This window comes from Heptranchias perlo, unplaced genomic scaffold (assembly GCF_035084215.1).
Source record: "Heptranchias perlo isolate sHepPer1 unplaced genomic scaffold, sHepPer1.hap1 HAP1_SCAFFOLD_233, whole genome shotgun sequence".
In the NCBI taxonomy this organism is placed as follows: Eukaryota; Metazoa; Chordata; class Chondrichthyes; order Hexanchiformes; family Hexanchidae; genus Heptranchias; species Heptranchias perlo.
Window position 1 is genome coordinate 481,580 of NW_027139247.1, and position 27,703 is coordinate 509,282.

Sequence of the window (27,703 nt, forward strand, 5' to 3'; positions counted from 1 at the left end):
TGGGTTAGATACAGAGTAAAGCTCCCTCTACACTGTCCCATCAAACATCTGAAGATGGAGCATGGGTGATATTCTGGGTGGTCCTGGCACGTACACCAGTTAAGAGTTTGCAACTTCAGGAGAATATGGGAGGAGAATGGAAGAAAATATATCGTTCGTGGAATTAACTACTGAAAATGGATCTTGTTGGTCAGCAGGTGAGGAACCTGCTGTTCTCTGCTCGTCTCTGACATTGTCTGTCTCTGCTGGACTCTGTCGCTTTCTGCTGGTCTCTGCCAGTCCCTTCTGGTCTCTGATGTTCTCTGCTGGTCACTGCAGAACTCTGCCGGTCTTACTGGTCTCTGCCGGTCACTGCAGGACTCTGCCGGTCACTGCAGGACTCTGCCGGTCTCTACTGATCTCTGCCGGTCACTGCAGGACTCTGCCGGTCTCTACTGATCTCTGCCGGTCACTGCAGGACTCTGCCGGTCTCTGCTCATCACGGCAGGACTCTGCCAGTTTGTACTGGTCTCTGATGGGTTTTGCTGGTCTCTGATGAGCTCTGCTGGTCTCTCCTGTTTTGCCTCTTGCTCCAGAAACCAATTCCGACGATGATGCCAAGAAGAGTGAGTGAGACGGCTGCTGCTCCAGTCCCAATCCCGACATTCGTGCCTCCTTCTGTCGCCCTCTCTATTGAATTTTAAAATGATGTTGATCAATAATTATTTCCTAATGATTTCATTAGGTGCTTCATTAAGCTGCACACTGGTACAGTACATGTCTGATAGGGTAATGAACAATTTAAAATGGATTGAAACATGCCTAACTGGCTCCATTACAAATAATAAGCAGAATACAACTAGTTACCATTCATTAATCTCAGAAACAGGGCAGTTCCTGACTAGTTACAGAGTTTAAAGTGCAATTCCTGTACTCTGCAGATTAAATCAACACACAAACCATCTGATATCAGGGATAGAGGCTGCAGAATTACACGCTGTAAAATAACAGTGCAATGCCAAGGAGGGGAAACTATTGGCCATTTCTTTACACAGATGATGGTTGCAGATTGCAATGTTTGGCCACAGGGAGTGGTTGAGACAGAGACCATTGTATGTTTTAAGGGAAGGGTGGCTAAACATTCGAAGCTCAGGGAGATACAGAGCAGTGAGGTTAGTTTGGGATTGATACAGAGCTATGGGGAGAGAGTGGGGCAGTGGGATTAGTTTGGGATTGATACAGGGCTATGGGGAGAGAGTGGGGCAGTGGGATTAGTTTGGGATTGATACAGGGCTATGGGGAGAGAGTGGGGCAGTGGGATTAGTTTGGGATTGAGACAGGGCAATGGGGAGAGAGTGGGACAGTGGGATTAGTTTGGGATTGATACAGGGCTATGGGGAGAGAGCGGGACAGTGGATTAGTTTGGGATTGATACGGGGCTATGGGGAGAGAGTGGGACAGTGGGATTAGTTTGGGATTGATACAGGGCTATGGGGAGAGAGTGGGACAGTGGGATTAGTTTTGGATTGATACAGAGCTATGGGGAGAGTGTGGGGCAGTGGGATTAGTTTGGGATTGATACAGGGCTATGGGGAGAGAGTGAGGCAGTGGGATTAGTTTGGGATTGATACAGGGCTGTGGAGAGAGTGGGGCAGTGGGATTAGTTTGGGATTGATACAGGGCTATGGGGAGAGAGTGAGGCAGTGGGATTAGTTTGGGATTGATACAGGGCTATGGGGAGAGAGTGGGGACAGTGGGATTAGTTTGGGATTGATACAGGGCTATGGGGAGAGAGTGGGGACAGTGGGATTAGTTTGGGATTGATACAGGGCTATGGGGAGAGAGTGGGGCAGTGGGATTAGTTTGGGATTGATACAGGGCTATGGGGAGAGAGTGAGGCAGTGGGATTAGTTTGGGATTGATACAGGGCTATGGGGAGAGAGTGGGGACAGTGGGATTAGTTTGGGATTGATACAGGGCTATGTGGAGAGAGTGGGGACAGTGGGATTAGTTTGGGATTGATACAGGGCTATGGGGAGAGAGTGGGGCAGTGGGATTAGTTTGGGATTGATACAGGGCGATGGGGAGAGAGTGGGGCAGTGGGATTAGTTTGGGATTGATACACGGCTATGGGGAGAGAGTGGGGCAGTGGGATTAGTTTGGGATTGATACAGGGCTATGGGGAGAGAGTGGGGCAGTGGGATTAGTTTGGGATTGATACAGGGCTATGGGGAGAGAGTGGGGCAGTGGGATTAGTTTGGGATTGATGCAGGGCTATGTGGAGAGAGTGAGGCAGTGGGATCAGTTTGGGATTGATACAGGGCTATGTGGAGAGAGTGAGGCAGTGGGATTAGTTTGGGATTGATACAGGGCTATGTGGAGAGAGTGGGGCAGTGGGATTAGTTTGGGATTGATACAGGGCGATGGGGAGAGAGTGGGGCATTGGGATTAGTTTGGGATTGATACACGGCTATGGGGAGAGAGTGGGGCAGTGGGATTAGTTTGGGATTGATACACGGCTATGGGGAGAGAGTGGGGCAGTGGGATTAGTTTGGGATTGATACAGGGCTATGGGGAGAGAGTGGGGCAGTGGGATTAGTTTGGAATTGAGTCAGGGCTATGGGGAAAGGGCAGTCTCTCCAATTGAAATCCTCCCACTCAGCAGAGGCCAGGGGTTAAATCTGGGACCCTCTGGTCTGTTCGTCTTTGTTCTACATTGGGCAGGTCATTTACCAATTGTGCTATTGGGTAAATTGAAGGGGATTTTGCTCAGTGTAACACCGTGAAAGGTGGGCATGTGCTATTGAAAGAGAAAAGGAAGAGGTGTATTTATATAACACCTTTCATGAGCTCAGGATGTCTCAAAGCACTTTGCAGCCAATTAAACTATTTTGAAGTGTCGTCACTGTTGTGATGTGGAAAACCCGGCAGCCAATTTGTGCACAGCAAGATCCCACGACCAGCAATGTGATAATGATCAGATCACTTTTTTTATATTCATGTTTATTGAGGGATAAATATTGGCCAGGACACTGGGGATAACTCTCCTGCTCATCCTCGAAATAATGTCATGGGATGTTTCACCTCCACCTGAGATGGCAGTTGGGGCCTTGACTTAACATCTCATCTGAAAGATGGCACCTCCCACAGTGCAGCACTCCCTCAGTACTGACCCTCCGACAGTGCAGCACTCCCTCAGTACTGACCCTCAGACAATGCAGCTCTCCCTCAGTACTGCCCCTCCCACAGTGCAGCACTCCCTCAGTACTGACCCTCCGACAGTGCAGCTCTCCCTCAGTACTGACCCTCCGACAGTACCGCACTCCCTCAGTACTGCCCCTTTGACAGTGCAGCGCTCCCCCGAAGGATGCAGAGACACGGGGAAGGACCCTGCGGCACAGGGAATGACCTTGAGGCACAGGGAATGACCTTGAGGCACAGGGAATGACCTCGAGTCACAGGGAATGACCTCGAGTCACAGGGGAGGATCCAGAGAAGTGGGGAAGGACGCAGAGACACAAGGAAGGACCCTGAGGCACGGCAATGACCCAGAGGCACGGGGAAGGATGCAGAGGCACAGGGAATGACCCTGAGACACAGGGAAGGACCCAGAGGCACAGGGAAGGATGCAGAGGTACGAGGAATGATCCAGAGGCACGGGGAATGACCCAGAGGCACAGGGAATGACCCAGAGGCACAGGGAAGGATGCAGAGACACGAGGAAGGATGCAGAGGAACGGGGAATGATCCAGAGGCACAGGGAATGACCCAGAGGCACAGGGAAGGACCCAGAGGCACGGGGAATGACCCAGAGGCACGGGGAATGACCCAGAGGCACAGGGAATGACCCAGAGGCACAGGGAAGGATGCAGAGGCACGAGGAATGATCCAGAGGCACGGGGAAGGACCCAGAGGCACAGGGAATGATCCAGAGGCACAGGGAATGATCCAGAGGCACGGGGAAGGACCCACAGTCACGGGGAAGGACCCAGAGGCACAGGGAAGGACCCAGAGGCACAGGGAATGACCCAGAGGCACAGGGAATGACCCAGAGGCACAGGGAAGGATGCAGAGGAACGGGGAATGATCCAGAGGCACAGGGAATGACCCAGAGGCACGGGGAATGACCCAGAGGCACGGGGAATGACCCAGAGGCACAGGGAATGACCCAGAGGCACAGGGAATGACCCAGAGGCACGGGGAATGACCCAGAGGCACAGGGAATGACCCAGAGGCACGGGGAATGACCCAGAGGCACAGGGAATGACCCAGAGGCACGGGGAATGACCCAGAGGCACAGGGAATGACCCAGAGGCACGGGGAATGACCCAGAGGCATGGGGAAGGACCCTGTGGGCCCCCAAGACACGGGGAAAAGCCCTGCGGCCCTCCCGAGAATCGGGGAAGGACCCAGAGTTCCAGGAAGTACCTCGCGGCCCCCCCGAGACACAGGGAAAGACCCTGAGGACCCCCCCCCGATTTGCCACTCACCCCAGGGTACGTTGATCCCCCGCAGGAGGCTGGCGTGCTCGATATGACAGGAGTAGCTCTTCCTGTCGTCTCCACTCAGCTCGATCGTTTTCAGTACCCGATAGGTCATATCCTGGTTGGGCAGCACGTCACTGGATTCAATGTCAGCGACCTCCTCGCCATTCCCCAACCAAGTCACCTCGATGGCCCAGGGGTAGAACCCCGACACAAGGCAGGAGACCCTTAGCACTCTGTCCCCGTCACTCCTCTTCCCAATAAACACCTCAGGGGCGACTGAGAGATTTAAACAAAGAGTACAATCGGTGACAAGTTCTCTTCTTTTGCCTTCATTTCTTCCCCGCCCACCACCATCAATTTTCTCGGCCTGAAGGCAGATGACTGATGCTGAGAGACAGCTGGAGTTCACCGGAGTTCAGCTGAGGGGTCACCTGATAGAGGTCGTTAAGATTATGAAAGGGTTTGATAGGATAGACGTAGGGAAGATGGGCGCTAAATAGGGCCGTGTAGCGCCCGTTGTTTCAGCGCGAGACGGCCTCTCCGACATCCAAGATCGCATCTCGGATGCGCACGCACATTTCCAGCGTGACGTACGCCAGACGCCATCTTGGTTTTGGAGTTAGTGCAGGCGCAGATAACGAACACTGGAATCATGTAAAGTAGGGAGAAAATGGCTTCAATCAGTGTGCAACGCTGATTTAAAGTGATAGACATCATTTCGGGACTTAACGCTCAACTCAACACACAGTCTTAACCCTGACCATCTGAACGTGTCTTAGAGTGCCTGGAGGACCCCCCACCTGCGCTATTTAAAGGGACGACGCAGGATTTACAGGTTAGTGGCTGGATTACTGCTTCTGGCTGCCGAGACATTTCTGGCTGTTTTTGGAGGTCTCCTAGACTTGAATACCAGGACGCGGGGAAATAGCCTAACATTTAGATCCAGGATGTGCAGGTGTGAAGTTAGGAAATGCTTCTTCACACAAAGGGTGGGAGATGTTTGGAACACTCTTCTACAGACGGCAGTTGATGCGAGCTCACTTGTGAATGTTAAATCTGAGATTGATAGATTTCTGTGAACCAAGGGTATTAAGGGATATGGGGCGAAGGTGGGTATATGGAGTTAGGTCACAGGTCCATCATGATCTCATTGAATGGTGGAACAGGCTCGAGGGGCTGAATGTCACTGCCACGTGCTGCCTCTTGATATGCGCCACCTTCTCCTGTGTCTGGGTGATGTGCCTGTCATGGTTGAATAGCTGCCAGTGTGTGTGGCCTGTGAGTTGTGGGTGGGTGGCTTGAAACAGTGGTAATGTGTGAGGGTGAGAGGAAGCATCTGATGGGAAGAGTTGAGTACTGATGGAAAGAGTTTGTTGGTATGTGGGTGATGGGGGTGTAGTGTGTGGGGCAGTTGTTTGGAGACACCACTTGACAGTTGACCTCACTCACCTTGACCACTCATGTCAAAGCATTGAACTTCTTCCTGCACTGCATCCATGTTCATGATGCTGTGAGCCTGGCATTGACTTCGTCCCCCGTTGCCTCCCACTGGCTTTTGAGTATATGTCTGGAGGGTCTCTGCCCCCCCCTCCCTTCCCCCCACTGTGGATATAGGATGTCCCTCCTTCTGTCCACCTCTTGCACCAAGGCCTCTAGTGCATCAGCAGAGAACCTTGGTGCACGTACTCTCACAGGCCTGGTACCAACTCAGATCGGCAGATTGGTGAGGTCTGGTGTGCAGATTGGAGGATGTGGGATTTAGTAGTGCGCAACCTTTATTCAATGTTTTAACATAACTCATCAGTGTGTAAACATAGGGATGGGACCTGCATCGTGTTTTACATGTGCTATGTCTGATCTCTGTTCAGACTCCGTGCAGACTGTTATTTTCAGCAAATAACAGGTACCAGCTACCTTTAAGAGATTTCCAACAAACATCCTCCCTTTAAGAGATTGGACTCCCTCTGGTGGTGGAAAGTGTGAATTGCATTGATTCCAGGTGCAAGGCCTGGGATGGAACGCTGATCGCAGGTCGGTCCTCGGGTGGGTCGAAACTTGCATCCTGCCTGCGCCGGGACCATTGGACACGGGGTAAAGCACATCACGCTGCCCCCGCCCAAAAACGGCCACATCCAAATTTTTCCCCCGATGTTTCCACTTGTGGCAGAGGCCTGAACGAGGGGCCATAAATATAAGAGAGTCACTAATAAATCCAATGGGGAATTCAGGAGAAACTCAGAGAGTGGTTTGAATGTGGAGCTCGCTCTCACAAGGAGTAGTTGAGGCGAATAGCACAGATGCCTTTAAGGGGAAGCTGGATAAACACATGAGGGAGAAAGGAATAGAAGGATATGCTGATCGGGGGAGATGAAGTAGGGAGGGTGCAGCAATAACACTGGCATAGACCTGTTGGGCCGAATGGCCTGTTTCTGTGTTGTAAATTCCATGTAACGGGTCACGTTCCGGTAACGCACACAAGCACCCAGTGTTCACGAGTGAGCCTTCACAGTGAGGACCAGGACGCTATTCAACCATGGGGGTATTACAATTTAGTTGAACCCCGTGCTCACCCGATGTCAACACGCACGGGCTTTCCAGCCGGGGAGACTGAGTAGGTCATCGGATTTAGGTCACCTGCCCGATTATCTCCCCCATCCCCACCCCCCACCCCAAGGGGTACTGAGGCCAGGTGCAGCACCCCTCACTGCTACCCTGTCCGGGAACAGCTGGCTCAGGACAGACTGGGAATATAAATTTTGCCTGTACGGCACCTCCAGTTCCCGCTCGCTCGAGGTACCTTTCCTCTGTAGTGCTTCTCGCCCAGCCCGAAGGTATATCAGCAGCCACTTCACACAGTCCTTTTCCAACAGGGTCTTGAAGTATTTGTTCATGAAGGTGTTCGCATTCCACCGGTCTGCTAAAGTCTGGAACTCTGGATTCACCGCAATCCAACTCAATCTGTCCTTGTCAAAAACATACGCGTCCTCCCCGTCATATCCAAACTTTATAAACCCCTCCGTGGAGTTGTCGCTGTTCAGTTCGCAGCCACACATTCCCTGGACAAAGAAAACACCTGGAGAAACAACTCAAGTCAATTGAAAATGTGAAAAGGGTTCGATCGGGTACATACAACAACAACAACTTGCATTTATATAGCGCCTTTCACGGAGTAAAACATCACAAGGCACTTGACAAACAAAATTTGACACCGAGCCACATAAGGAGATATTAGGACAGGTGAGCAAAAGCTTGGACAAAGAGGTAGGTTTGAAGGAGCATCTTAAAGGAGGAGAGAGAGGCGGAGAGGTTTAGGGAGGGAATTCCAGAGGGACTATTTCCTCAGGTGGGGGAATCAAGATCTTAGATTTAGAGCCAGGCCATTTAGGAGTGAAATCAGGAAGCACTTTATCACACAAAGGGGAGTGGGAATCAGGAACTGTCTCCCCCAAAAGGCTGTGGGATGCTGGGGGCCCATTGGAGCTTTCAAGACTGAGATTGTTAAATTTTTGTTCGGTAAGGGTATCGATGGATTGGAAGCAAAGGCTGGAAAATGGAGTTACGGTGCAGAATAGCCATGATATAAATGAATGGTGGAGCAGGCTCGAGGGGCTGAATGGCCTCTTCCTCTTTCGATGCTCCTGAGCAGCTGTGTTACGTTGAGGTTCCATTTATGTCCTGCTGTCTTGAACTTTAACCTTAGCAATAGGTTAGATTGTCACAGAGAGTCATCGATCTCTGGAATTTCAGTGGGATGAGAACAGATCTGGTCCCGGGTAAATTGGAATCAAAGATTGTCAGGCAAAACTGTAATTGAACAGCGGGCGGCCTTTAAGGAGGAGATGGTTCGGGTACAGTCTCCACGAGGGGGAAAGGTCGGGCAACTAAAGCCAGAGCTCCCTGGATGACAAAAGAGATAGAGAGTAAGATGAAACAGGAAAAAGGGGCGTATGACAGATATCAGGTTGATAATACAAGTGAGAACCAGGCAGAATATAGAAAGTTCAGAGGGGAAGTGAAAAAGGAAATAAGAGGGGCAAAGAGAGAGTCTGAGAATAGACTGGCGGCCAACATAAAAGGGAATCCAAAAGTCTTCTATAGGCATCTAAACAGTAAACAGGTAGTAAGAGGAGGGGTGGGGCCGATTAGGGACCATAAAGGAGATCTACTCATGGAGGCAGAGGAGATGGCCAAGGTACTAAATGAGTACTTTGCATCTGTTTTTACCAAGGAAGAAGATGCTGCCAGAGTCTCAGTAAAGGAAGATATGGTTAAGATACTGGATGGGCTAAAAATTGATATAGAAGAGGTACTGGAGGGCACAATTCTAAAAGGGTACAGGAACAGAGAGATCTGGGGGTATATGTGCACAAATCATTCAAGGTAGCAGGGCAGGTTGAGAAAGCGGTTAAAAAAGCATCCTGGATCCTGGGCTTTTTAAAAAGAGGCATAGAGTACAAAAGTGTGGAAGTCATGATGAACCTTTATAAAACACTGGTTCGGCCACAACTGGAGTATGGTGTCCAGTTCTGGGCACCGCACTTTAGGAAGGATGTGAAGGCCTTAGAGAGGGTGCAGAATTGATTTACCAGAATGATTCCAGGGATGAGGGACTTTAGTTGTGTGGATAGACTGGAGAAGCTGGGGTTGTTCTCCTTGGAACAGAGACGGTTGCGAGGAGATTTGATAGAGGTGTTTAAAATCATGAAGAAACTATTCCCATTGATGGAAGGGTTAAAAACCAGAGGTCATAGATTTAAGGTGATTGGCAAAAGAACCAAAGGTGACTTGAGGAAAAACTTTTTTACACAGCGAGTGGTTAGGATCTGGAATGCACGGCCCGAGGGGGTGGTGGAGGCAGATTCAATCGTGGACTTCAAAAGGGAACTGGATAAGTAATGAAAGGAAAAAATTTGCAGGGCTACGGGGATAGGGCAGGGGAGAGGGACTAGCTGGATTGCTCTTGCATAGAACCAGCACGGACTCAATGGGCCGAATGGCCTCCTTCCGTGCTGTTACCTTTCTGTGATTCGATGAACAAGTTGCCTGCATGCACAGTGTGTGTGGGTGGACTGCAAGTGTTGGAAAGGGGACTGGCGACCAATAGAAAGTATCTCGAGTTATAGGAGGTGTGTGGGGTTAATGGGGACCAGTGATATCAGACACTGTGGTCTCCTGCACCTTCCTCGATTCCCTGGGTGGGGGGGTCGCAGAGGAATCTCCCAGAGTGTTTGCTTTCCTAACTTGGCCTCAGTTTCATCCTCTTTCTTTGGCCTCTCCCAGGAGATTGTGTGACTGTGGGAGGGAGAGGGTGCTGATGGTGTGTGTGTGTGTGTTGTTTCACCGTGCCAAGACAGGACAGGCTTGATGGACCCGCCTGTCCTGATTTCATCTGTTTGTTAGTAACCCTGGCAACGCAGCTTTAGAAGAGGAGAAACAAGTGGCAGCGATGATTTCATTCCAACGTTCAAGGTGCTCACATCAAATCCCTCAGTGCTGCCCCTCCCTCAGTGCTGCCCCTCCCTCAGTGCTGCCCCTCCCTCAGTGCTGCCCCTCCCACAGTGCTGCCCCTCCCACAGTGCTGCCCCTCCCTCAGTGCTGCCCCTCCCTCAGTGCTGCCCCTCCCTCAGTGCTGCCCCTCCCTCAGTAATCCCCTCCCACAGTGCTGCCCCTCCCTCAGTGCTGCCCTCCCTCAGTGCTGCCCCTCCCACAGTGCTGCCACTCCCTCAGTGCTGCCCCTCCCTCAGTGCTGCCCCTCCCACAGTGCTGCCCCTCCCTCAGTGCTGCCACTCCCTCAGTGCTGCCCCTCCCTCAGTGCTGCCCCTCCCTCAGTGCTGCCACTCCCTCAGTGCTGCCCCTCCCTCAGTGCTGCCCCTCCCACAGTGCTGCCCCTCCCACAGTGCTGCCCCTCCCTCAGTGCTGCCCCTCCCACAGTGCTGCCCCTCCCTCAGTGCTGCCCCTCCCACAGTGCTGCCCCTCCCACAGTGCTGCCCCTCCCTCAGTGCTGCCCCTCCCTCAGTGCTGCCCCTCCCACAGTGCTGCCCCTCCCTCAGTGCTGCCCCCTCCCTCAGTGCTGCCCCTCCCTCAGTGCTGCACTGGGAGTGCCAGCCGAGATTTTGTGCTCCAGTCTCTGGAGTGGGTCTTGAACCCACAACCTTCTGAACTAGAGGTGAGAGTAAGAAGGTCGTGGTTTCAGGCCCCACTCCAGAGATTTGAGCTCATTATCCGGGCTGAAACTCCAGTGCAGGACTGAGGGAGCGCTGCACTGTCGGAGAGGCAGTACTGAGGGAGCGCTGCACTGTCGGAGGGGCAGTACTGAGGGAGAGCTGCACTGTCGGAGGGGCAGTACTGAGGGAGTGCTGCACTGTCGGAGGGGCAGTACTGAGGGAGTGCTGCACTGTCGGAGGGGCAGTACTGAGGGAGTGATGCACTGTCGGAGGGGCAGTACTGAGGGAGTGATGCATTGTCGGAGGGGCAGTACTGAGGGAGTGATGGACTGTCGGAGGGGCAGTACTGAGGGAGTGATGCTTTGTTGGAGGGGCAGTACTGAGGGAGTGATGCATTGTCGGAGAGGCAGTACTGAGGGAGTGATGCATTGTCGGAGGGGCAGTACTGAGGGAGTGATGCATTGTCGGAGGGTCAGTACTGAGGGAGTGATGCACTGTCGGAGGGGCAGTGCTGAGGGAGTGATGCATTGTCGGAGGGGCAGTACTGAGGGAGTGATGCATTGTCGGAGGGGCAGTACTGAGGGAGTGATGCATTGTCGGAGGGGCAGTACTGAGGGAGTGATGCATTGTCGGAGGGGCAGTACTGAGGGAGTGATGCATTGTCGGAGGGGCAGTACTGAGGGAGTGATGCATTGTCGGAGAGGCAGTACTGAGGGAGTGATGCACTGTCGGAGGGGCAGTAGTGAGGGAGTGCTGCACTGTCGGAGAGGCAGTACTGAGGGAGTGCTGCACTGTCGGAGAGGCAGTACTGAGGGAGTGATGCACTCTCGGAGGGTCAGTACTGAGGGAGCGCTGCACTGTCGGAGAGGCAGTACTGAGGGAGTGCTGCACTGTCGGAGAGGCAGTATTGAGGGAGTGCTGCACTGTCGGAGGGGCAGTACTGAGGGAGTGATGCACTGTCGGAGGGGCAGTACTGAGGGAGTGATGCATTGTCAGAGGGGCAGTACTGAGGGAGTGATGGACTGTCGGAGGGGCAGTACTGAGGGAGTGATGCTTTGTTGGAGGGGCAGTACTGAGGGAGTGATGCATTGTCGGAGAGGCAGTACTGAGGGAGTGATGCATTGTCGGAGGGTCAGTACTGAGGGAGTGATGCACTGTCGGAGGGGCAGTGCTGAGGGAGTGATGCATTGTCGGAGGGGCAGTACTGAGGGAGTGATGCATTGTCGGAGGGGCAGTACTGAGGGAGTGATGCATTGTCGGAGGGGCAGTACTGAGGGAGTGATGCATTGTCGGAGGGTCAGTACTGAGGGAGTGATGCATTGTCGGAGGGGCAGTACTGAGGGAGTGATGCATTGTTGGAGGGGCAGTACTGAGGGAGTGATGCATTGTCGGAGGGGCAGTACTGAGGGAGTGATGCATTGTCGGAGGGGCAGTACTGAGGGAGTGATGCATTGTTGGAGGGGCAGTACTGAGGGAGTGATGCATTGTCGGAGGGGCAGTACTGAGGGAGTGATGCATTGTCGGAGGGTCAGTACTGAGGGAGTGATGCACTGTCGGAGGGGCAGTGCTGAGGGAGTGATGCATTGTCGGAGGGGCAGTACTGAGGGAGTGATGCATTGTCGGAGGGGCAGTACTGAGGGAGTGATGCATTGTCGGAGGGGCAGTACTGAGGGAGTGATGCATTGTCGGAGGGGCAGTACTGAGGGAGTGATGCATTGTCGGAGGGGCAGTACTGAGGGAGTGATGCATTGTCGGAGAGGCAGTACTGAGGGAGTGATGCACTGTCGGAGGGGCAGTACTGAGGGAGTGCTGCACTGTCGGAGAGGCAGTACTGAGGGAGTGCTGCACTGTCGGAGAGGCAGTACTGAGGGAGTGATGCACTCTCGGAGGGTCAGTACTGAGGGAGTGATGCACTCTCGGAGGGGCAGTACTGTGGGAGTGCTGCACTGTCGGAGAGGCAGTACTGAGGGAGTGCTGCACTGTCGGAGAGGCAGTACTGAGGGAGTGATGCACTCTCGGAGGGGCAGTACTGAGGGAGTGCTGCATTGTCGGAGGGACAGTACTGTGGGAGTGCTGCACTGTCGGAGATGCCGTCCTTCAGATGAGACGTTAAATCGAGGCCCCGTCTTCCTGTTCAAATGAACATAAAAAGAACCAATTGCTCCCATTTCTCCCTCAATCCACACCAATAAAAACAGATGAACAAATCAATCATCTCATTGCCATTTGCTGTGCTGAAAATGTCTGCCATGTTACTCCCAGATAGTGCCAATGACCAGGTCATCCCAAGTCATTTAATGGGTGTAAAGTGGTTCGGGACATTTCTCCGAGACAGGATAAGGCTCTATATGGATACAAATCCTTTCCTCCTGTCAGTCGATAGCTGCACCGGCTCTGTGAGGATACTCACTCGAGGCACCGTGTTGCTGTCGGTAAAATATCTCGGCGTTTCCTCTGACCAGACCATGGAACCCCGCCATTGTGATGGCGATGGCGTCCCAGTGATGGTTGTCGAAGGAGTCGGCCATCCACTGCTGTCTGGGCACAGTCCGCTGCAGGGTGCTGTCGAAATACACTATCTCATAGTCATCGAGCATCGCGACCAAGCTGTACTCGGGCATCTCGGCCCCGCCACGGCTCAGTATGTAGTAAAATGCGAGGATGTGGAAATCTGCAGGATCACAGACAGAAACCAGTCTCAAAAATGACGTTAATCATAAGTAACTCAAAGTGGAAACGGCTAATGCTGAGCCTGGTTAGACCATAAGACCATAAGAGATAGCAGCAGGAATAGGCCATTCAGCCCCTCGAGCCTGCTCCGCCATTCAATGAGATCATGGCTGATCTGATTTTTACCTCAACTCCACTTTCCCGCCTTTTCCCCATATCGTTTGACTCCCTTGCTGATCAAAAATTTGTCAAACTCAGCCTTGAATGTGTTCAATGACTCCACAGCTTTTTGGGATAAAGAATTCCAAAGATTCACAACCCTCTGAGAGAAGAAATTCCTCCTCATTTCCGTCTTAAACGGGCGACCCCTTTTTCTGAGACTATGCCCCCTAGTTTTAGATTCCCCCATGAGGGGTAACGTCCTCTCAGCATCTACCCTATCGAGTCCCCTCAGAATCTTGTATTTTTCATAAGATCTCCTCTCATTCTTCAAAACTCCAATGAGTATAGACCCAACCTGTTCAATCTTTCCTCATAAGACAACCCTTCCATACCCGGAATCAACCTCGTGAACCTTCTCTGAACTGCCTCCAATGCAAGTATGTCCTTCCTTAAATAAGGTCACCAGAACTATATGCAGTGCTCCAGGTGTGGTCTCACCAGCACCCTGTACAGTTGTAGCATGACTTCCCTGCTTTTATACTCCATCCCCCTGGAAATAAAGGCCAATACTCCGTTTGCCTTCCGGATTACCTGCTGCACCTGTATGTTGACTTTTTGTGTTTCATGTAGGAGGACACCCAGATCCCTCTGTACCGCAGCATTTTGTAGTATTTCTCCATTCAAATAATATTTTGCTTTTTTATTTTTCCTTCCAAAGTGGATGACTTCACATTTTCCCATATTAGGCCACAGTGAGGACGTTGCGTCCGATTTTGGATACCATGTGTTGAAGAGGATGTCAAGCTCACGGAGAAGGTCGGGAAGAGATTTGCTCGGGCGATCCCAGGGAATCTGGTGGACAGCTACAAAAATGGAATGGCTAATGGAACATTGGCCTTTATCTCGGGGGCTGGAATACAAAGGGGAGGAAGTTATGTTCCAGCTGTTCAGAGCTCTGGTCAGACCACATCTGGAGATACTGTGTTCAGTTCTGGGAACCGCACCTCAGGAGGGATAGATTGGCCTTGGAGATTTAGCAGAATGATACTGGGGCTTAGAGGGTTAAATTATGAGGACAGGTTGCATAGACGAGGCTTGTATTCCCTTGAGTGTAGAAGATTAAGGGGTGATCCAATTGAGGTGTTTGAGATGATTAAAGGATTTGATAGGGGAGATAGAGAGAAACTATTTCCTCTGGTGGGGGGAGTCCAGAACAAGGGGACGTAACCTTAAAATTAGAGCTCGGCCGTTCAGGGGTGATGTCAGGAAACTCTTCCACACACAAAGGGGAGTGGAAATCTGGAACTCTCTCCCCCAAAAAGCTGTTGAGGCTGGGGGTCAATTGAAAATTTCAAAACTGAGGTTGATGGATTTCTGTCAGGTAAGGGTATTAAGGGATACGGAATCAAGGCTGGTAGATGGAGTTAAGATATGCATCAAGCCATGATGTAATTGAATGGCAGAACAGGCTCGAGGGGCTGAATGGCCTCCTGCTATACCTAGGTTCCGATGAGAGGCTTGAGTTATGAGAACAGACTGGGATTCTTTTCACTGGTACAGAGATAAGAACATAAGAAACAGGAACAGGAGTAGGCCATCCGGCCCCTCGAGCCTGCTCCACCATTCAACAAGATCATGGCTGATCTCCTACCTCAACGCCATTTTCCTGCACTATCCCCATATCCCTTGATGCCTTTAATATCTGGAAATCTATCGATCTCTGTTTTGAATGTATTCAATGACTGAGCCTCCACAGCCCTCTGGGGTAGAGAATTCCAAAGATTCACCACCCTCTGAGTGAAGAAATTTCTCCTCATCTCAGTCCTAAATGACCTACCCCTTATTCTGAGACTGTGACCCCTGGTCCTAGACGCCCCAGCCAAGGGAAACATCCTCCCTGCGTCTGCCCTGTCGAGCCCTGTAAGAATTTTGTATGTTTCAATGAGATCACCTCTCATTCTTCTAAACTCTAGAGAATACAGGCCTAGTCTACTCAATCCCTCCTCATACGACAATCCCGCCATCCCAGGAATCAGTCTGGTGAACCTTTGTTGCACTTCCTCTCAGGCAAGTATATCCTTTCTTAGGTAAGGAGACCAAAACTGCACACAATACTCCAGGTGTGGTCTCACCAAGGCCCTGTATAATTGCAGTAAGACATCTTTACTCCTGCACTCAAATCCTCTTGTAATAAAGGCCGACATACCATTTGCCTTCCTAATTGCTAATGGTCAAGGGGATCTGATAGAGGGGTCCAAACTATCAGGGGTTTGGTAAAATAAAGAGAATAAACACTTTCCGTTGGTCAGTAAGTCGGAAACTAGAGGGCATAAATTTAAGGTCAAGAGCAAAGGGAGAGATTAGGGGGAATTTTGTTAATGGAGAGGGATGTTCGGAGACGGAGGCTGGGATTTCCTGCTTCAATGCTCCAAGCGGACACCACTAGCCCACGTTGGAAAATTCCTCAGCCGTGATTCTCCCACCATTCATTTTACTGGCTAGAAGTTCAGAGCTTGGTGAAGTGGCAGCTTCCGTTCGGAGCTCCCAGAAGTTCTGGAGCAGGAAAGCATTGGTCAGACTGCCCGACCAGAGGGGGGAGCAGGTCCCACAATAGCTGCTCAAAGGAAAGTGGATAAATATTTTTTTTAATTTTTCTTTTTAAAAGAGTCTGGGCAAAGGTCAGAAGAAAGTGGGTAGCGCTTTCAGAGAGCCAGCATAGCATGATGGGCCAAATGGCCTTCTTCTGTGCTGTACAATGTTATGTTCCTACGATTCCTACTGTTAACAAGATGGCTCCTGGGCTGGCTGCTCCCTCGGGAGCTCCTTTGCTGGACAATCCAATCCTTGGTCATCCATTGCCATCCTTTGCCCTTTCTCCCCCAATCTCCTCTCTTCCACTGTTTAAGTTCCCTGGCTCTAATAGTGGGTGCATTTTACCCCTACCCACAAGTTCAAGCTGCAAGTTTAAACTTACCTGGGCCCACTGCCCATTCCCCGACCGGGCCTGCTCTTTGTTTACATCAGTGAAAACTGGATCTTTGCTCAAATTTGGCTTCTAAATTCCTTGACTTCTCAACACTACGCGACTCCACTGGAAGACTCAGCTGCTTAAGAGTTAAGGTAACTTTGTCCAGCCCACAGCCCATCCCCCAGCTATTACCTGCTGAGTTTATGACTGTACTACTGGTTTTTCAGCTTTATTTTTCTACAGTCTGGTTCCTGGCCAGAAATTCACTCCCCTGGGCCGAAGTCCATTCCTCCGCTGCTTCTAGATCTTACAGTGACCTCCATCTTCACCATTGTTCTTCTGCTCTGCGATCGATTCTCCAAACCTCCTGACTCTTCATCCCCACGGAAATCCCCCCCAGCAGTGCGTCCTCCGATAATCTACCCTTCAAATAGCTTCTGGACTCACTCACCCTCCACACCCTGTCACCGAACCTGGACATCAGTTGGTTGATGCTCCAAGCTGACTCCACCCTATCTACATCAACTTTATCCCACCACAGGACCTCTGACTTTAACTGTGGACTCCCTCCTATTGTCTCCTCTCTGTTCCCCGTTTAGTAACAGGTCACATGGTTCGCCCTATTTATACCCTGCCCGATTTTACGCTCCATTGAAGTTGAACCAAATCCATCCCATTCCCTCTGGACAGGTTAGGTTAAAATCGAGGCTTTAGCATGAGGAAGATATCATCCTGACGTCTGTCCCAAGTCGCCTTTTACTAGTTTGAACCTAAGTCGTACTCCCACAATTTAGTGTGAAGTATTGTAAAAAAAAAACGGATGAGGTCCTGCAAGCAGAATATAGGGAGATAGGAAATAAATTAAAAAGCAGGACCTCTAAAGTAGTAATCTCAGGATTACTCCCAGTGCCACATGCCAGCGAGAGCAGAAAATAGGAGAATAGACCAGATGAATGCGTGGCTTGAGAGATGGTGTAGGAGGGAGGGGTTTAAATTCCTGAGGCATTGAGACCGATTCTGGGAAAGGCGGGACCTGTACAAGATGAAAGGATTGCACCCAAGCAGAACCAGGACCAGTATCCTCGTGGGGACATTTGCGAGTTGTGTTGGGGAGGGTTTAAACTAGTATGGTGGGGGATGGGAACCAAAGGGCAGGTACAGATAGGACAAATTCAGACCAGGAAACGCAAAGTAGAAAAGCAGTTAGTGACGTAGTTAGCGACTCAGAAATGCAAAAAAGCAAAGGTTAAATAGTGTTCAGCGCAGGAATTTGACGGGGTTAAAGGGTATATACTTCAATGCAAGGAGTATTACAAACAAAGCAGATGAGCTAAGGGCACAGATAGACACGTGGCAGCATGATATCATTGCTATAATGGAAACCTGGCTTAAAGAGGGGGATAACTGGCAGCTCAATATCCCTGGATATAGAGTGTTCAAGCAGGATAGAGTGGGTGATATAAAAGGAGGGGGGTAGCATTATTGGTTAAATAATCAATTAGAGTTGTGAGAAGGGATGATGTGCTAAATGGATCATCAATCGAGGCCGTATGGGTTGAGCTAAGGAATAAAAAAGGGGCAGTCACACTACTAGGAGTGTACTCTAGACCCCCGAATAGCGAAAGGGAGATAGAAGAACAAATATGTAGGCAAATTTCTGAGTGCAAAAATAAGAGGGCAATAATAGTAGGGGACTTCAACCACCCTAACATCAACTGGGATTCAAACAGTGTGAGGGGCACAGAGGGCGCAAAATTCTTGATTGGTGTCCAGGAGAACTTTTTTAGCCAGTACATGACAAGCCCAACAAGAGGGGATGCAATTCTAGATTTAGTCCTGGGAAATGAAGATGGGCAAGTGGGTGAAGTGACAGTGGGTGACCATAATGGGGATAGTGACCACAATTCAGTTAGTTTTAGCATTATTATGGAAAAGGACAGTGTTAAATCAGGAGTAAATGTTTTAAATTGGGGGAAGGCAAATTTTACAGAACTTAGAGGTGATTTGGCAGAAGTGGACTGGACACAACTCCTTGAGGAGAAATCAGTGGCAAGCCAGTGGGAGGCACTAAAAAGTGAAATTCTACGGGTACAATGCAGACACGTCCCCTCAAAGAAAAAGGGTGGCACTGCCAAATTTAGAGCCCCCTGGTTGTCTAGAAGTATACGGGGCAAGATAAAGCAGAAAAAGAAAGCTTATGACTGTCACAGAAAACTAAATACTGCTGAAAGCCTGGAGGAGTATAGAAAGTACAGGGATGACGTAAAAAAGGAAATAAGGAAAGCAAAGAGCAGGCATGAAGAAATATTAACGAGTAAGATTAAAGAAAACCCAAAGATGTTTTATCAGTACATTAAGAACAAGAGGATAGCTGAGGAAAAGGTGGGACCTATCAGGGATGATAAGGGTAACTTGTGTGTAGAAGCAGAGAATGTGGGTAGGGTTTTAAATGAATATTTTGTCTTCGTATTCATAAGGGAAAGGGATGATCTGGACGTAGTCGTTAAAGAGGAGAGGTGTGAAATATTGGATAAAATAAACATAACGAGAGAGGAAGTACTAGAGGGACTGGAATCCTTGAAAGTTGATAAGTCACCAGAACCGGATGGATTGTTTCCTAGGCTATTGAAGGAAGCCAGGGAGGAAATAGCGGATGCTCTGAGGATAATTTTCCAATCCTCACCAGATACAGGGGAGGTACCGGAGGACTGGAAGACAGCAAACGTAGTACCGTTGTTTAAAAAGGGTACGAGGGAAAGGCCGAACAATTATAGGCCGGTCAGTCTTACCTCGGTGGTGGGCAAACTATTAGAATCAATACTGAGAGATAGGATAAACTGTCACTTGGAAAGGCATGGTTTAATCAGGGATAGTCAGCATGGATTTGTTCAGGGAAGGTCATGCCTTACAAATCTGATTAAACTCTTTGAGGAAGTGACAAGGAGGATTGATGAGGGGAGTGCAATGGATCCTGTCTACATGGATTTTAGTCAGGCATTTGACAAGGTCCCACATGGCAGACTGGTCAGAAAGGTAAAAGCCCATGGGATACAGGGAAATGTGGTGAATTGGATCCAAAATTGGCTCAGTAACAGGAAACAAATGGTAAAAGTCGATGGATGTCTTTGAGAATGGAAATCCGTTTCCAGTGGTGTGTCACAAGGCTCAGTGTTGGGTCCCTTGCTGTTTGTGGTATATATTAATGATTTGGACTTGAATGTAGGGGGCATGATTGGCAAATTTATAGACGACAAAAATTGGCCGTGCAGTTGATAGTGAAGAGGATAGCTGTAGACTCCAAGAAGATATCAATGGGTTGGTGGAGTGGGCGGAAAAGTGGCAAATGGAGTTCAACCTGGAGAAGCGTGAGGTAATGCACTTAGGGAGGGCAAACAGTAAAAGGGAATACGCAGTAAATGGGAATATATTGAGAGAGGTAGAGGAAGTGAGAGACCTTGGAGTGCATGTGCACAGGTCCCTGAAGGTGGCAGTACAGGTAGATAAGGTTGTGAAGAAGGCATACGGAATGCCCACCGTTATTAGCAGAGGCATAGAATAATAAATCAGGGATGTAATGATGGAACTGTATAAAATGCTGGTCAGGCCACAGCTGGAGTATTGTGCGCAGTTCTGGTCACCACATTACAGGAAGGACGTAATTGCTCTGGAGAGAGTGCAGAGAAGATTTACAAGAATGTTGCCAGGGCTTGAAAATTGCAGCTCGGAGGAGAGATTGGATAGGCTGGGGTTGTTTTCCTTGGAGCAGAGGAGGCTGAGGGGAGACTTGATTGAGGTGTACAAAATTATGAGGGGCCCAGATAGAGTAGACAGGAAATACCTGTTTCCCCTAGTGGAGAGTTCAAGAACTAGAGGACATAGCTTTAAGCTGATTGGCGGAAGGATTAGAGGGGACATGAGGAAAAACTCTTTTACCCAGAGGGCGGTGGGTGTATGGAATTCGCTGCCCGAATTGGTGGTAGAGGCAGGGACCCTCAACTCTGTTAAAAAGTACCTGGACCTGCATCTAAAGTGCTGTAAGCTGCAGGGCTACGGACCGGGTGCTGGAAGGTGGGATTAGAATGGGCACCTGGTTGTTCTTCGAGCCGGCACGGACACGATGGGCCGAATAGCCCCCTTCTGTGCTGTATCTTTTCTATGGTTCCATGCCGTTAAAACCGGAAGTGGTCGGTTTGAAGGCGGGTTTTAGATTTTTACAATTTTTACCTTCCCACCTGCACCCAAACCCACCCGTTCATGGGGTTAAAATCGACCCCTTAGAGTTCACCTTGGCCTTGACGTGCTCAGAGACTACAATAAACAGGCAGTGTTTGCCCAGAAATAAATGTCAGTCATGGACACGGATTAACCAGGAGAGAAGCTGCTGTAACAGTAACTTAATCTCTTGCGCTTTTCAACACCACTCGAGTCTGAAGCTACTTGTTGGTGCTTGTGTGCAGCAGGTCTGATAACCAGATCCAGTTAGAATGGAGGGACTTGTTCTGGTCACTGGGTCCCAGGGAGTGGAGTCTGAGCCTGCATCTTACAGCAGGGGTTCACACTGAGGCCCAGCCCAGTATTAACACCGAACCATCGCATCTGTTTACACCCCCTGTATTTCAATGGTCTATTCCAGACTCCCACTTTCACCCCTCCCATTCTCTTCCCAATGCACCGACTCTCACTGGCAATGGGACCACAAAGAAAAGAGAGACTCACATTCCTATTGTGATTTCACCACCTCAGGACCTCCCAAAGAGTTTTACAGACAGTGAAGTATTAGTGAAGTGTAGTCACTGTTTTAATGTAGGAAACACGGCAGCCAATTTGCGCACAGCAAGATCCCACCAATAGCAACGAGTTAATGGCCAGATAATCTCCCGACTCGCTCTCCCTCCCCGTCCCCTCCTCCTCCTCTCCCTCCCACCATCCCTCTCTCCCTGTCCCACCCTCTCACTCCCATCTCCCTCTCCCTCCCCCTCCTCATCTCCCTTCTTGTCCTCTTCCACTCCCCATCTCCTTTCCCTTCCTCTCCCTCTCTTCATCCAATTCCCCCCTCCCTCCTCATATCCCCTCCTTCCCCCTCTCCCTGCACAATTCCACCCAATCCTCCACCTCTCTTTCTCCTTCTCCATCCCCGTCCCCTCTCCCTCCCCATCCCTTTCCCTCCCATCTCCCTACCCCTCACTATCTCCCACTCCCATCTCCTCCCCCTCCCTCTCTCCATCTCCCTCCCCCTCTCCTTCTCCCTCCCGCTCTCCCACATCCTATCCCTCTGCCTCCCCCACGCTCTCTCCCTCCCTTTCCCCCTCCCCGTCAGTTTGAGCATAACGTCCACTGACTGGATTTGGTGACATTGTTCAATGCTCTGTTATCCTCATGGATTGCTGTTCTGAGGAGCCTCATGTTAAGCGCGACTCGAAGACGGTGCATTGAAAATTAACATAAAAATCTGTCTGTGAATTTGCTTCGATGCCAATTTATTCTAATTCACCCAGATCAACATCACTGTGAGTATTTTTTCCTCGAGCACCAGTTGATTAATGAAGAGTCAGCAGCTCATTCTCCCCACAATCGGACACACAGAGTTCACTTTGGCCTTGACCCGCTCAGAGACTATAATAAACGGGCAGTGTTTGCTCAGAAATAAAAGTCAGTCGTGGGCCTGAGCAACACATCGGACATCGGACAGTCCAAAGTCCATTGTGTTGCTGTGAGGTGAAGGTGGGAACGGGGGGGCAGGCTTCGAATCTGCTTCGATTTCAGTGTCACCCTGCTGAAGCAGCACAAGAAGGTTCGGAAAGAACAAAAGATCTTTTTATACATCACCTTTCACAACCTCAGGATGTCCCAAAGTGCTTCACAGAAAGTGAAGTAATGTGAAAGTGTCATCACTGTTGTAATGTCGGAAACGCCATTCATTATGAGAAGTACTTTCATACCGGGGGCTGAAAGGGTTAAATTATGAGGACAGGTTGCACAGACCAGGCTTGTATTCCCTTGAGTGCAGAATATTAACGGGTGCTGTAATTAAGATCATTGAAGGATTTGATAGGGTAGATAGAGAGAAACTATTTCCTCCGGTGGGAGAGTCCAGAACAAGGGGGCGTCACCTTAAAATTAGAGCCAGGCCGTTCAGGGGTGATGTCAGGAAGCATTTCTTCACACAAAGGGGAGTGGAAATCTGGAACTCTCTTTCCCCAAAATGCTGTTGAGGCTGGGGGTCAATTGAAAATTTCACAACTGAGATTGATCGATTTTTGTTAGGCAAGGTTATTATGGGATATGGCACCAAGGCGGGTGGGTGGAGTTAAGAAACAGGTCGGCCATGATCTAATTGAATGGCGGAACAGGCTTGAGGGGCTGAATGGCCTCCTCCTGTTCCCATGTTCCGATGAGATGCTTTGACTGTGTGCAGCAGCTTACATTACTACAGCAGCCCTCGTGTACAGGGAGACGCCTCAGAGCACAAAGCAGGAGGGAGGAGCCCAAAGAGAGGATTTAAGAGGAGCCAGAATCACACTCAGGAGTTGATTCAGGAACAGTGGAGAGGCCGGGAAGGGACAAGGCAGGAATCCTGAGGGAGATTGCTGGAGAGGGCAGGGACAGGAGAGACTGAAGGATCGGCTCTCAGTGGTGGAACAGAGGCGGTGGAGAAGGAGAGGTTAGGCCGGTGTGGGAGGAGCGGAGGGGGCATGTGGGGGCATGAGATTGGGGGAGATTGCAGAGGTGGGAAGGGAGGAGGACAGAGAGGGCTTTAAAGGTGAAGAAATGAACCTTCGAGTCAATTCTGTGGAGTTGGAGGAGCCGATGGGGTTTTGGCTTGAACAAGGGATGGGGGTGAGAGGGAGGAGGCAGAACACATCGATCAGAACACAATCTCTGAAAGGTTCACACGTGTCTGTGGTCCAGTAATATTGAGGTCGATTTTCACCTTTACCACCTGGGTGTTCAGCATCAACTGGGCGGGGCAGAAAGAGAGCAAAATCTGGAGAGGAGGATCACACGGCAGGAACAGAACCTGGAGCATTTTCCATCTATTGAAATCCCCCCCCGCCCGGCCAGATTTCCGTTCTGAACTCAGCCCAGGTGATGCCTAATGTCTCGGAGCTAAAACCACAATCTAGCCCGTTATGTGAAAGGGGATAATGGAATCCTCCTTCAAACACCATCCGAGGGAAAGGGTTTTCCTTCCCTCCCCTTCCATTCCCTTTCCCTTCCTTTCCGATTCCTTCCCTTCCCTTTCCCTTCCTTTTCTTTCCTGTCCCTTCCCATTCCCTCCATCCCCTTCCCTTCCACTGCTTCCAAGGTACAGCTCTAATACCTCACCCCCCAAATGGCTGTTATTTGTCTGTGAGCCTTGACAATAATTGAAGAAAAGTGCCTCGAACAAACACTTTGCAAACAGATCAGTGACACAACCTCTCCCAGTGACCCCTCCCCAGAACAGGGATCATCCTTAACCTGAATCGCTCACACACCCAAGGCAATGAGATAGTCCAAACCCAGGGGCCGCTCGAGAGCATCTTGTGATGAAGATGGGTTCAATCTCGGTGTCCCCTCAAATACTGTCCACAGATAGAAGCTGTTTGATTTGCTTACCAGAGGAGACGTTGGGCACACAGTAAACGTTCAGTAAAGTAACAAGCAGCATGTTGTAAAGTCACCCGAGGCGCTGATTAACCAGGAGAGAAGCTGCTGTAACAGTAACTTAATCTCTTGCGCTTTTCAACACCACTCGAGTCTGAAGCTACTTATTGGTGCTTGTGTGCAGCAGGTCTGATAACCAGATCCAGTTAGAATGGAGGGACTTGTTCTGGTCACTGGGTCCCAGGGAGTGGAGTCTGAGCCTGCATCTTACAGCAGGGGTTCACACTGAGGCCCAGCCCAGAATTAACACCGAACCATCGCATCTGGTTACACCCCCTGTATTTCAATGGTCTATTCCAGACTCCCACTTTCACCCCTCCCATTCTCTTCCCAATGCACCGACTCTCACTGGCAATGGGACCACAAAGAAAAGAGAGACTCACATTCCTATTGTGATTTCACCACCTCAGGACCTCCCAAAGAGTTTTACAGACAGTGAAGTATTAGTGAAGTGCAGTCACTGTTTTAATGTAGGAAACACGGCAGCCAATTTGCGCACAGCAAGATGCCACAAACAGCAACGAGTTAATGGCCAGATAATCTCCCTACTCGCTCTCCCTCCCCGTCCCCTCCTCCTCCTCTAACTCCCACCATCCCTCTCTCCCTGTCCCACCCTCTCACTCCCATCTCCCTCTCCCTCCCCTCCTCATCTCCCTTCTTGTCCTCTTCCACTCCCCATCTCCTTTCCCTTCCTCTCCCTCTCTTCATCCAATTCCCCCCTCCCTCCTCATATCCCCTCCTTCCCCCTCTCCCTGCACAATTCCACCCAATCCTCCACCTCTCTTTCTCCTTCTCCATCCCCGTCCCCTCTCCCTCCTCATCCCTTTCCCTCTCATCTCCCTACCCCTCACTATCTCCCACTCCCATCTCCTCCCCCCCCTCTCTCCGTCTCCCTCCCCCTCTCCTTCTCCCTCCTCCTCTCCCACATCCTATCCCTCTGCCTGCCCCACGCTCTCCCCCTTCCCCTTTCCCCCTCCCCCTCAGTTTGAGCATGATGTCCACTGACTGGATTTGGTGACATTGTTCAATGTTCTGTTATCCTCATGGATTGCTGTTCTGAGGAGCCTCATGTTAAGCGCGACTCGAAGACGGTGCATTGAAAATTAACATAAAAATCTGTCTGTGAATTTGTTTCGATGCCAATTTATTCTAATTCACCCAGATCAACATCACTGTGAGTATTTTTGCCTCGAGCACCAGTTGATTATTGAAGAGTCAGCAGCTCATTCTCCCCACAATCGGACACACAGAGTTCACTTTGGCCTTGACCCGCTCAGAGACTATAATAAACGGGCAGTGTTTGCTCAGAAATAAAAGTCAGTCGTGGGCCTGAGCAACACATCGGACATCGGACAGTCCAAAGTCCATTGTGTTGCTGTGAGGTGAAGGTGGGAACGGGGGGGCAGGCTTCGAATCTGCTTCGATTTCAGTGTCACCCTGCTGAAGCAGCACAAGAAGGTTCGGAAAGAATAAAAGATCTTTTTATACATCACCTTTCACAACCTCAGGATGTCCCAAAGCGCTTCACAGAAAGTGAAGTAATGTGAAAGTGTCATCACTGTTGTAATGTCGGAAACGCCATTCATTATGAGAAGTACTTTCATACTGGGGGCTGAAAGGGTTAAATTATGAGGACAGGTTGCACAGACTAGGCTTGTATTCCCTTGAGTGCAGAAGATTAACGGGTGCTGTAATTAAGATCATTGAAGGATTTGATATTGTAGATAGAGAGAAACTATTTCCTCCGGTGGGAGAATCCAGAACAAGGGGGCGTCACCTTAAAATTAGAGCCAGGCCGTTCAGGGGTGATGTCAGGAAGCGTTTCTTCACACAAAGGGGAGTGGAAATCTGGAACTCTCTCCCCCAAAAAACTGTTGAGGCTGGGGGTCAATTGAAAATTTCACAACTGAGATTGATCGATTTTTGTTCGGCAAGGTTATTAAGGGATATGGCACCAAGGATGGAGTTGAGATGCAGATTGGCCATGATCTAATTGAATGGCGGAACAGGATCGAGGGGCTGAATGGCCTCCTCCTGTTCCTATGTTCCAATGTGATGTTTTGACTGTGTACAGCAACTTACAATAAAACAGTGTACAGGGAGACACCTCAGAGCACAGAGCAGGAGGAAGGAGACCAAAGAGAGGATTTAAGGGGAGCCAGAATCACGGACAGAAGGGGATTCAGGAACTGTGTGGAGACAGGAAGGAAGAAGACAGGAATCCTGAGGGAGACTGCTGGAGAACCAGAGAGGTTTAGGGACGGAATTCCAGAGCTTAACGCCGAGGCAGCTGAAGGCACGGCCGCCAATGGTGGAGCGATTAAAATCGGGGCTGCGCTAGAGGCCAGAATTGGAGGAGCGCAGAGATCTCGGAGGGTTGTAGGGCTGGAGGAGGTTACAGGGAAAGGGAGGGCGAGGCCATGGAGGGATTTAAAACAAGGATGAGAATTTTAAAATCGAGGCGTTCCCGGACCGGGGGCCAGTGTAGGTCAGCGAACGCAGGGGGTGATGGGAGAACGGGACTTGGTGCGAGTTAGAATACGGATTTCAAGCACTGAATCGAAAGCAAATTCTCGACACTCCTTCCCTCACCAACTCCCTTCTCTCCTCCTCCTCCTCTCTTGAATCCATTAACCTCTTGCTGGATAGGGTTCCACAGACAGGGGTCACTCTCCAGTATATCGCCCCAGTGACCATTAAACACCTGTGAGCCTTGACACTAAGCATCAATAGGCTTTTCAACACAGCCTGGCCAGATCCTGGCCCGTCCGATGTCCAGACACGCACAGTTCCAACACTGTTTGATTTAGAGTGGGGATAACAGTCCCCTCCCTAACCCAGGGGCCCTGAGGCCACATGTCGCGGCCCTACAACCATCACCCCAGTTGGGATCAGTTTAAAGTGGCTTTTAACCACCCAGCACAGAGAGTGTCTAAAACAGTGACTGGTGACCCTCTGTGCACAGTCTCTTTGGGTTACAGTCCAGTCTACCTCCAATCCTGAGACACCAGCCGAGTCACCCCACTGGCCACAGGTATTGGAGTATCATTCGATTGCTCAAGCCCACTTACTCTTGCTCAGGCGACTACAAAGTATGACCCAGAAACTACCCAATAGCATCCAGAAAATGTGGTGTTCCCTTCCCTCCCTGTCACCCGTTCCCCACCCACCCCGTGCTCGCTGACCTACATTGGCTCCCGATCCGGGAACACCTCGATTTTAAAATTCCTCCATGTGTTCAAATCCCTCCCTGGTCCCGCCCTTCCCTATCCCTGTGACCTCCTCCAACCCTACAACGCTCCGAGATCTCTGCACTCCTCCAATTCTGGCCTCTTGCGCATCCCCAATTTTAATCTCTCCACCATTGGCGGCCGTGCCTTCAGCTGCCTAGGCCCTCAGCTCAGGAATTCCCTCCCTGAACCTCTCCGCCTCTCCACCTCTCTCTCCTCCTTTAAGATGCTCTTTCAAACCTACCTCTTTGACCAAGCTTTTGGTCACCTGTCCGAACATCTCCTTACGTGGCTCAGTGTCAAGTCTTGTTTGATAATCGCTCCTGTGAAGTGCCTTGGGACGTTAAAGGCGATATATAAATGCAGGTTGTTGTTGTTGTTGTTGTTGTTACAGCG

General features: G+C 50.4%; 1 protein-coding gene across 1 annotated transcript; it reads right to left on the reverse strand.

Annotated features, from left to right (window-relative positions):
* LOC137310251 (major histocompatibility complex class I-related gene protein-like) lies at positions 1-24,118 on the reverse strand. The gene is made up of 5 exons (XM_067978147.1): positions 24,030-24,118; positions 13,041-13,301; positions 7,264-7,539; positions 4,470-4,742; positions 1-669 (listed from the first exon to the last, which is right to left on the reverse strand). The coding sequence occupies exons 1-5, from the start codon at positions 24,079-24,081 to the stop codon at positions 479-481; spliced, it is 1,053 nt and encodes a 350-aa protein (XP_067834248.1). The 5' UTR covers positions 24,082-24,118; the 3' UTR covers positions 1-478.
* Positions 24,119-27,703: the final 3,585 nt, after the last annotated feature.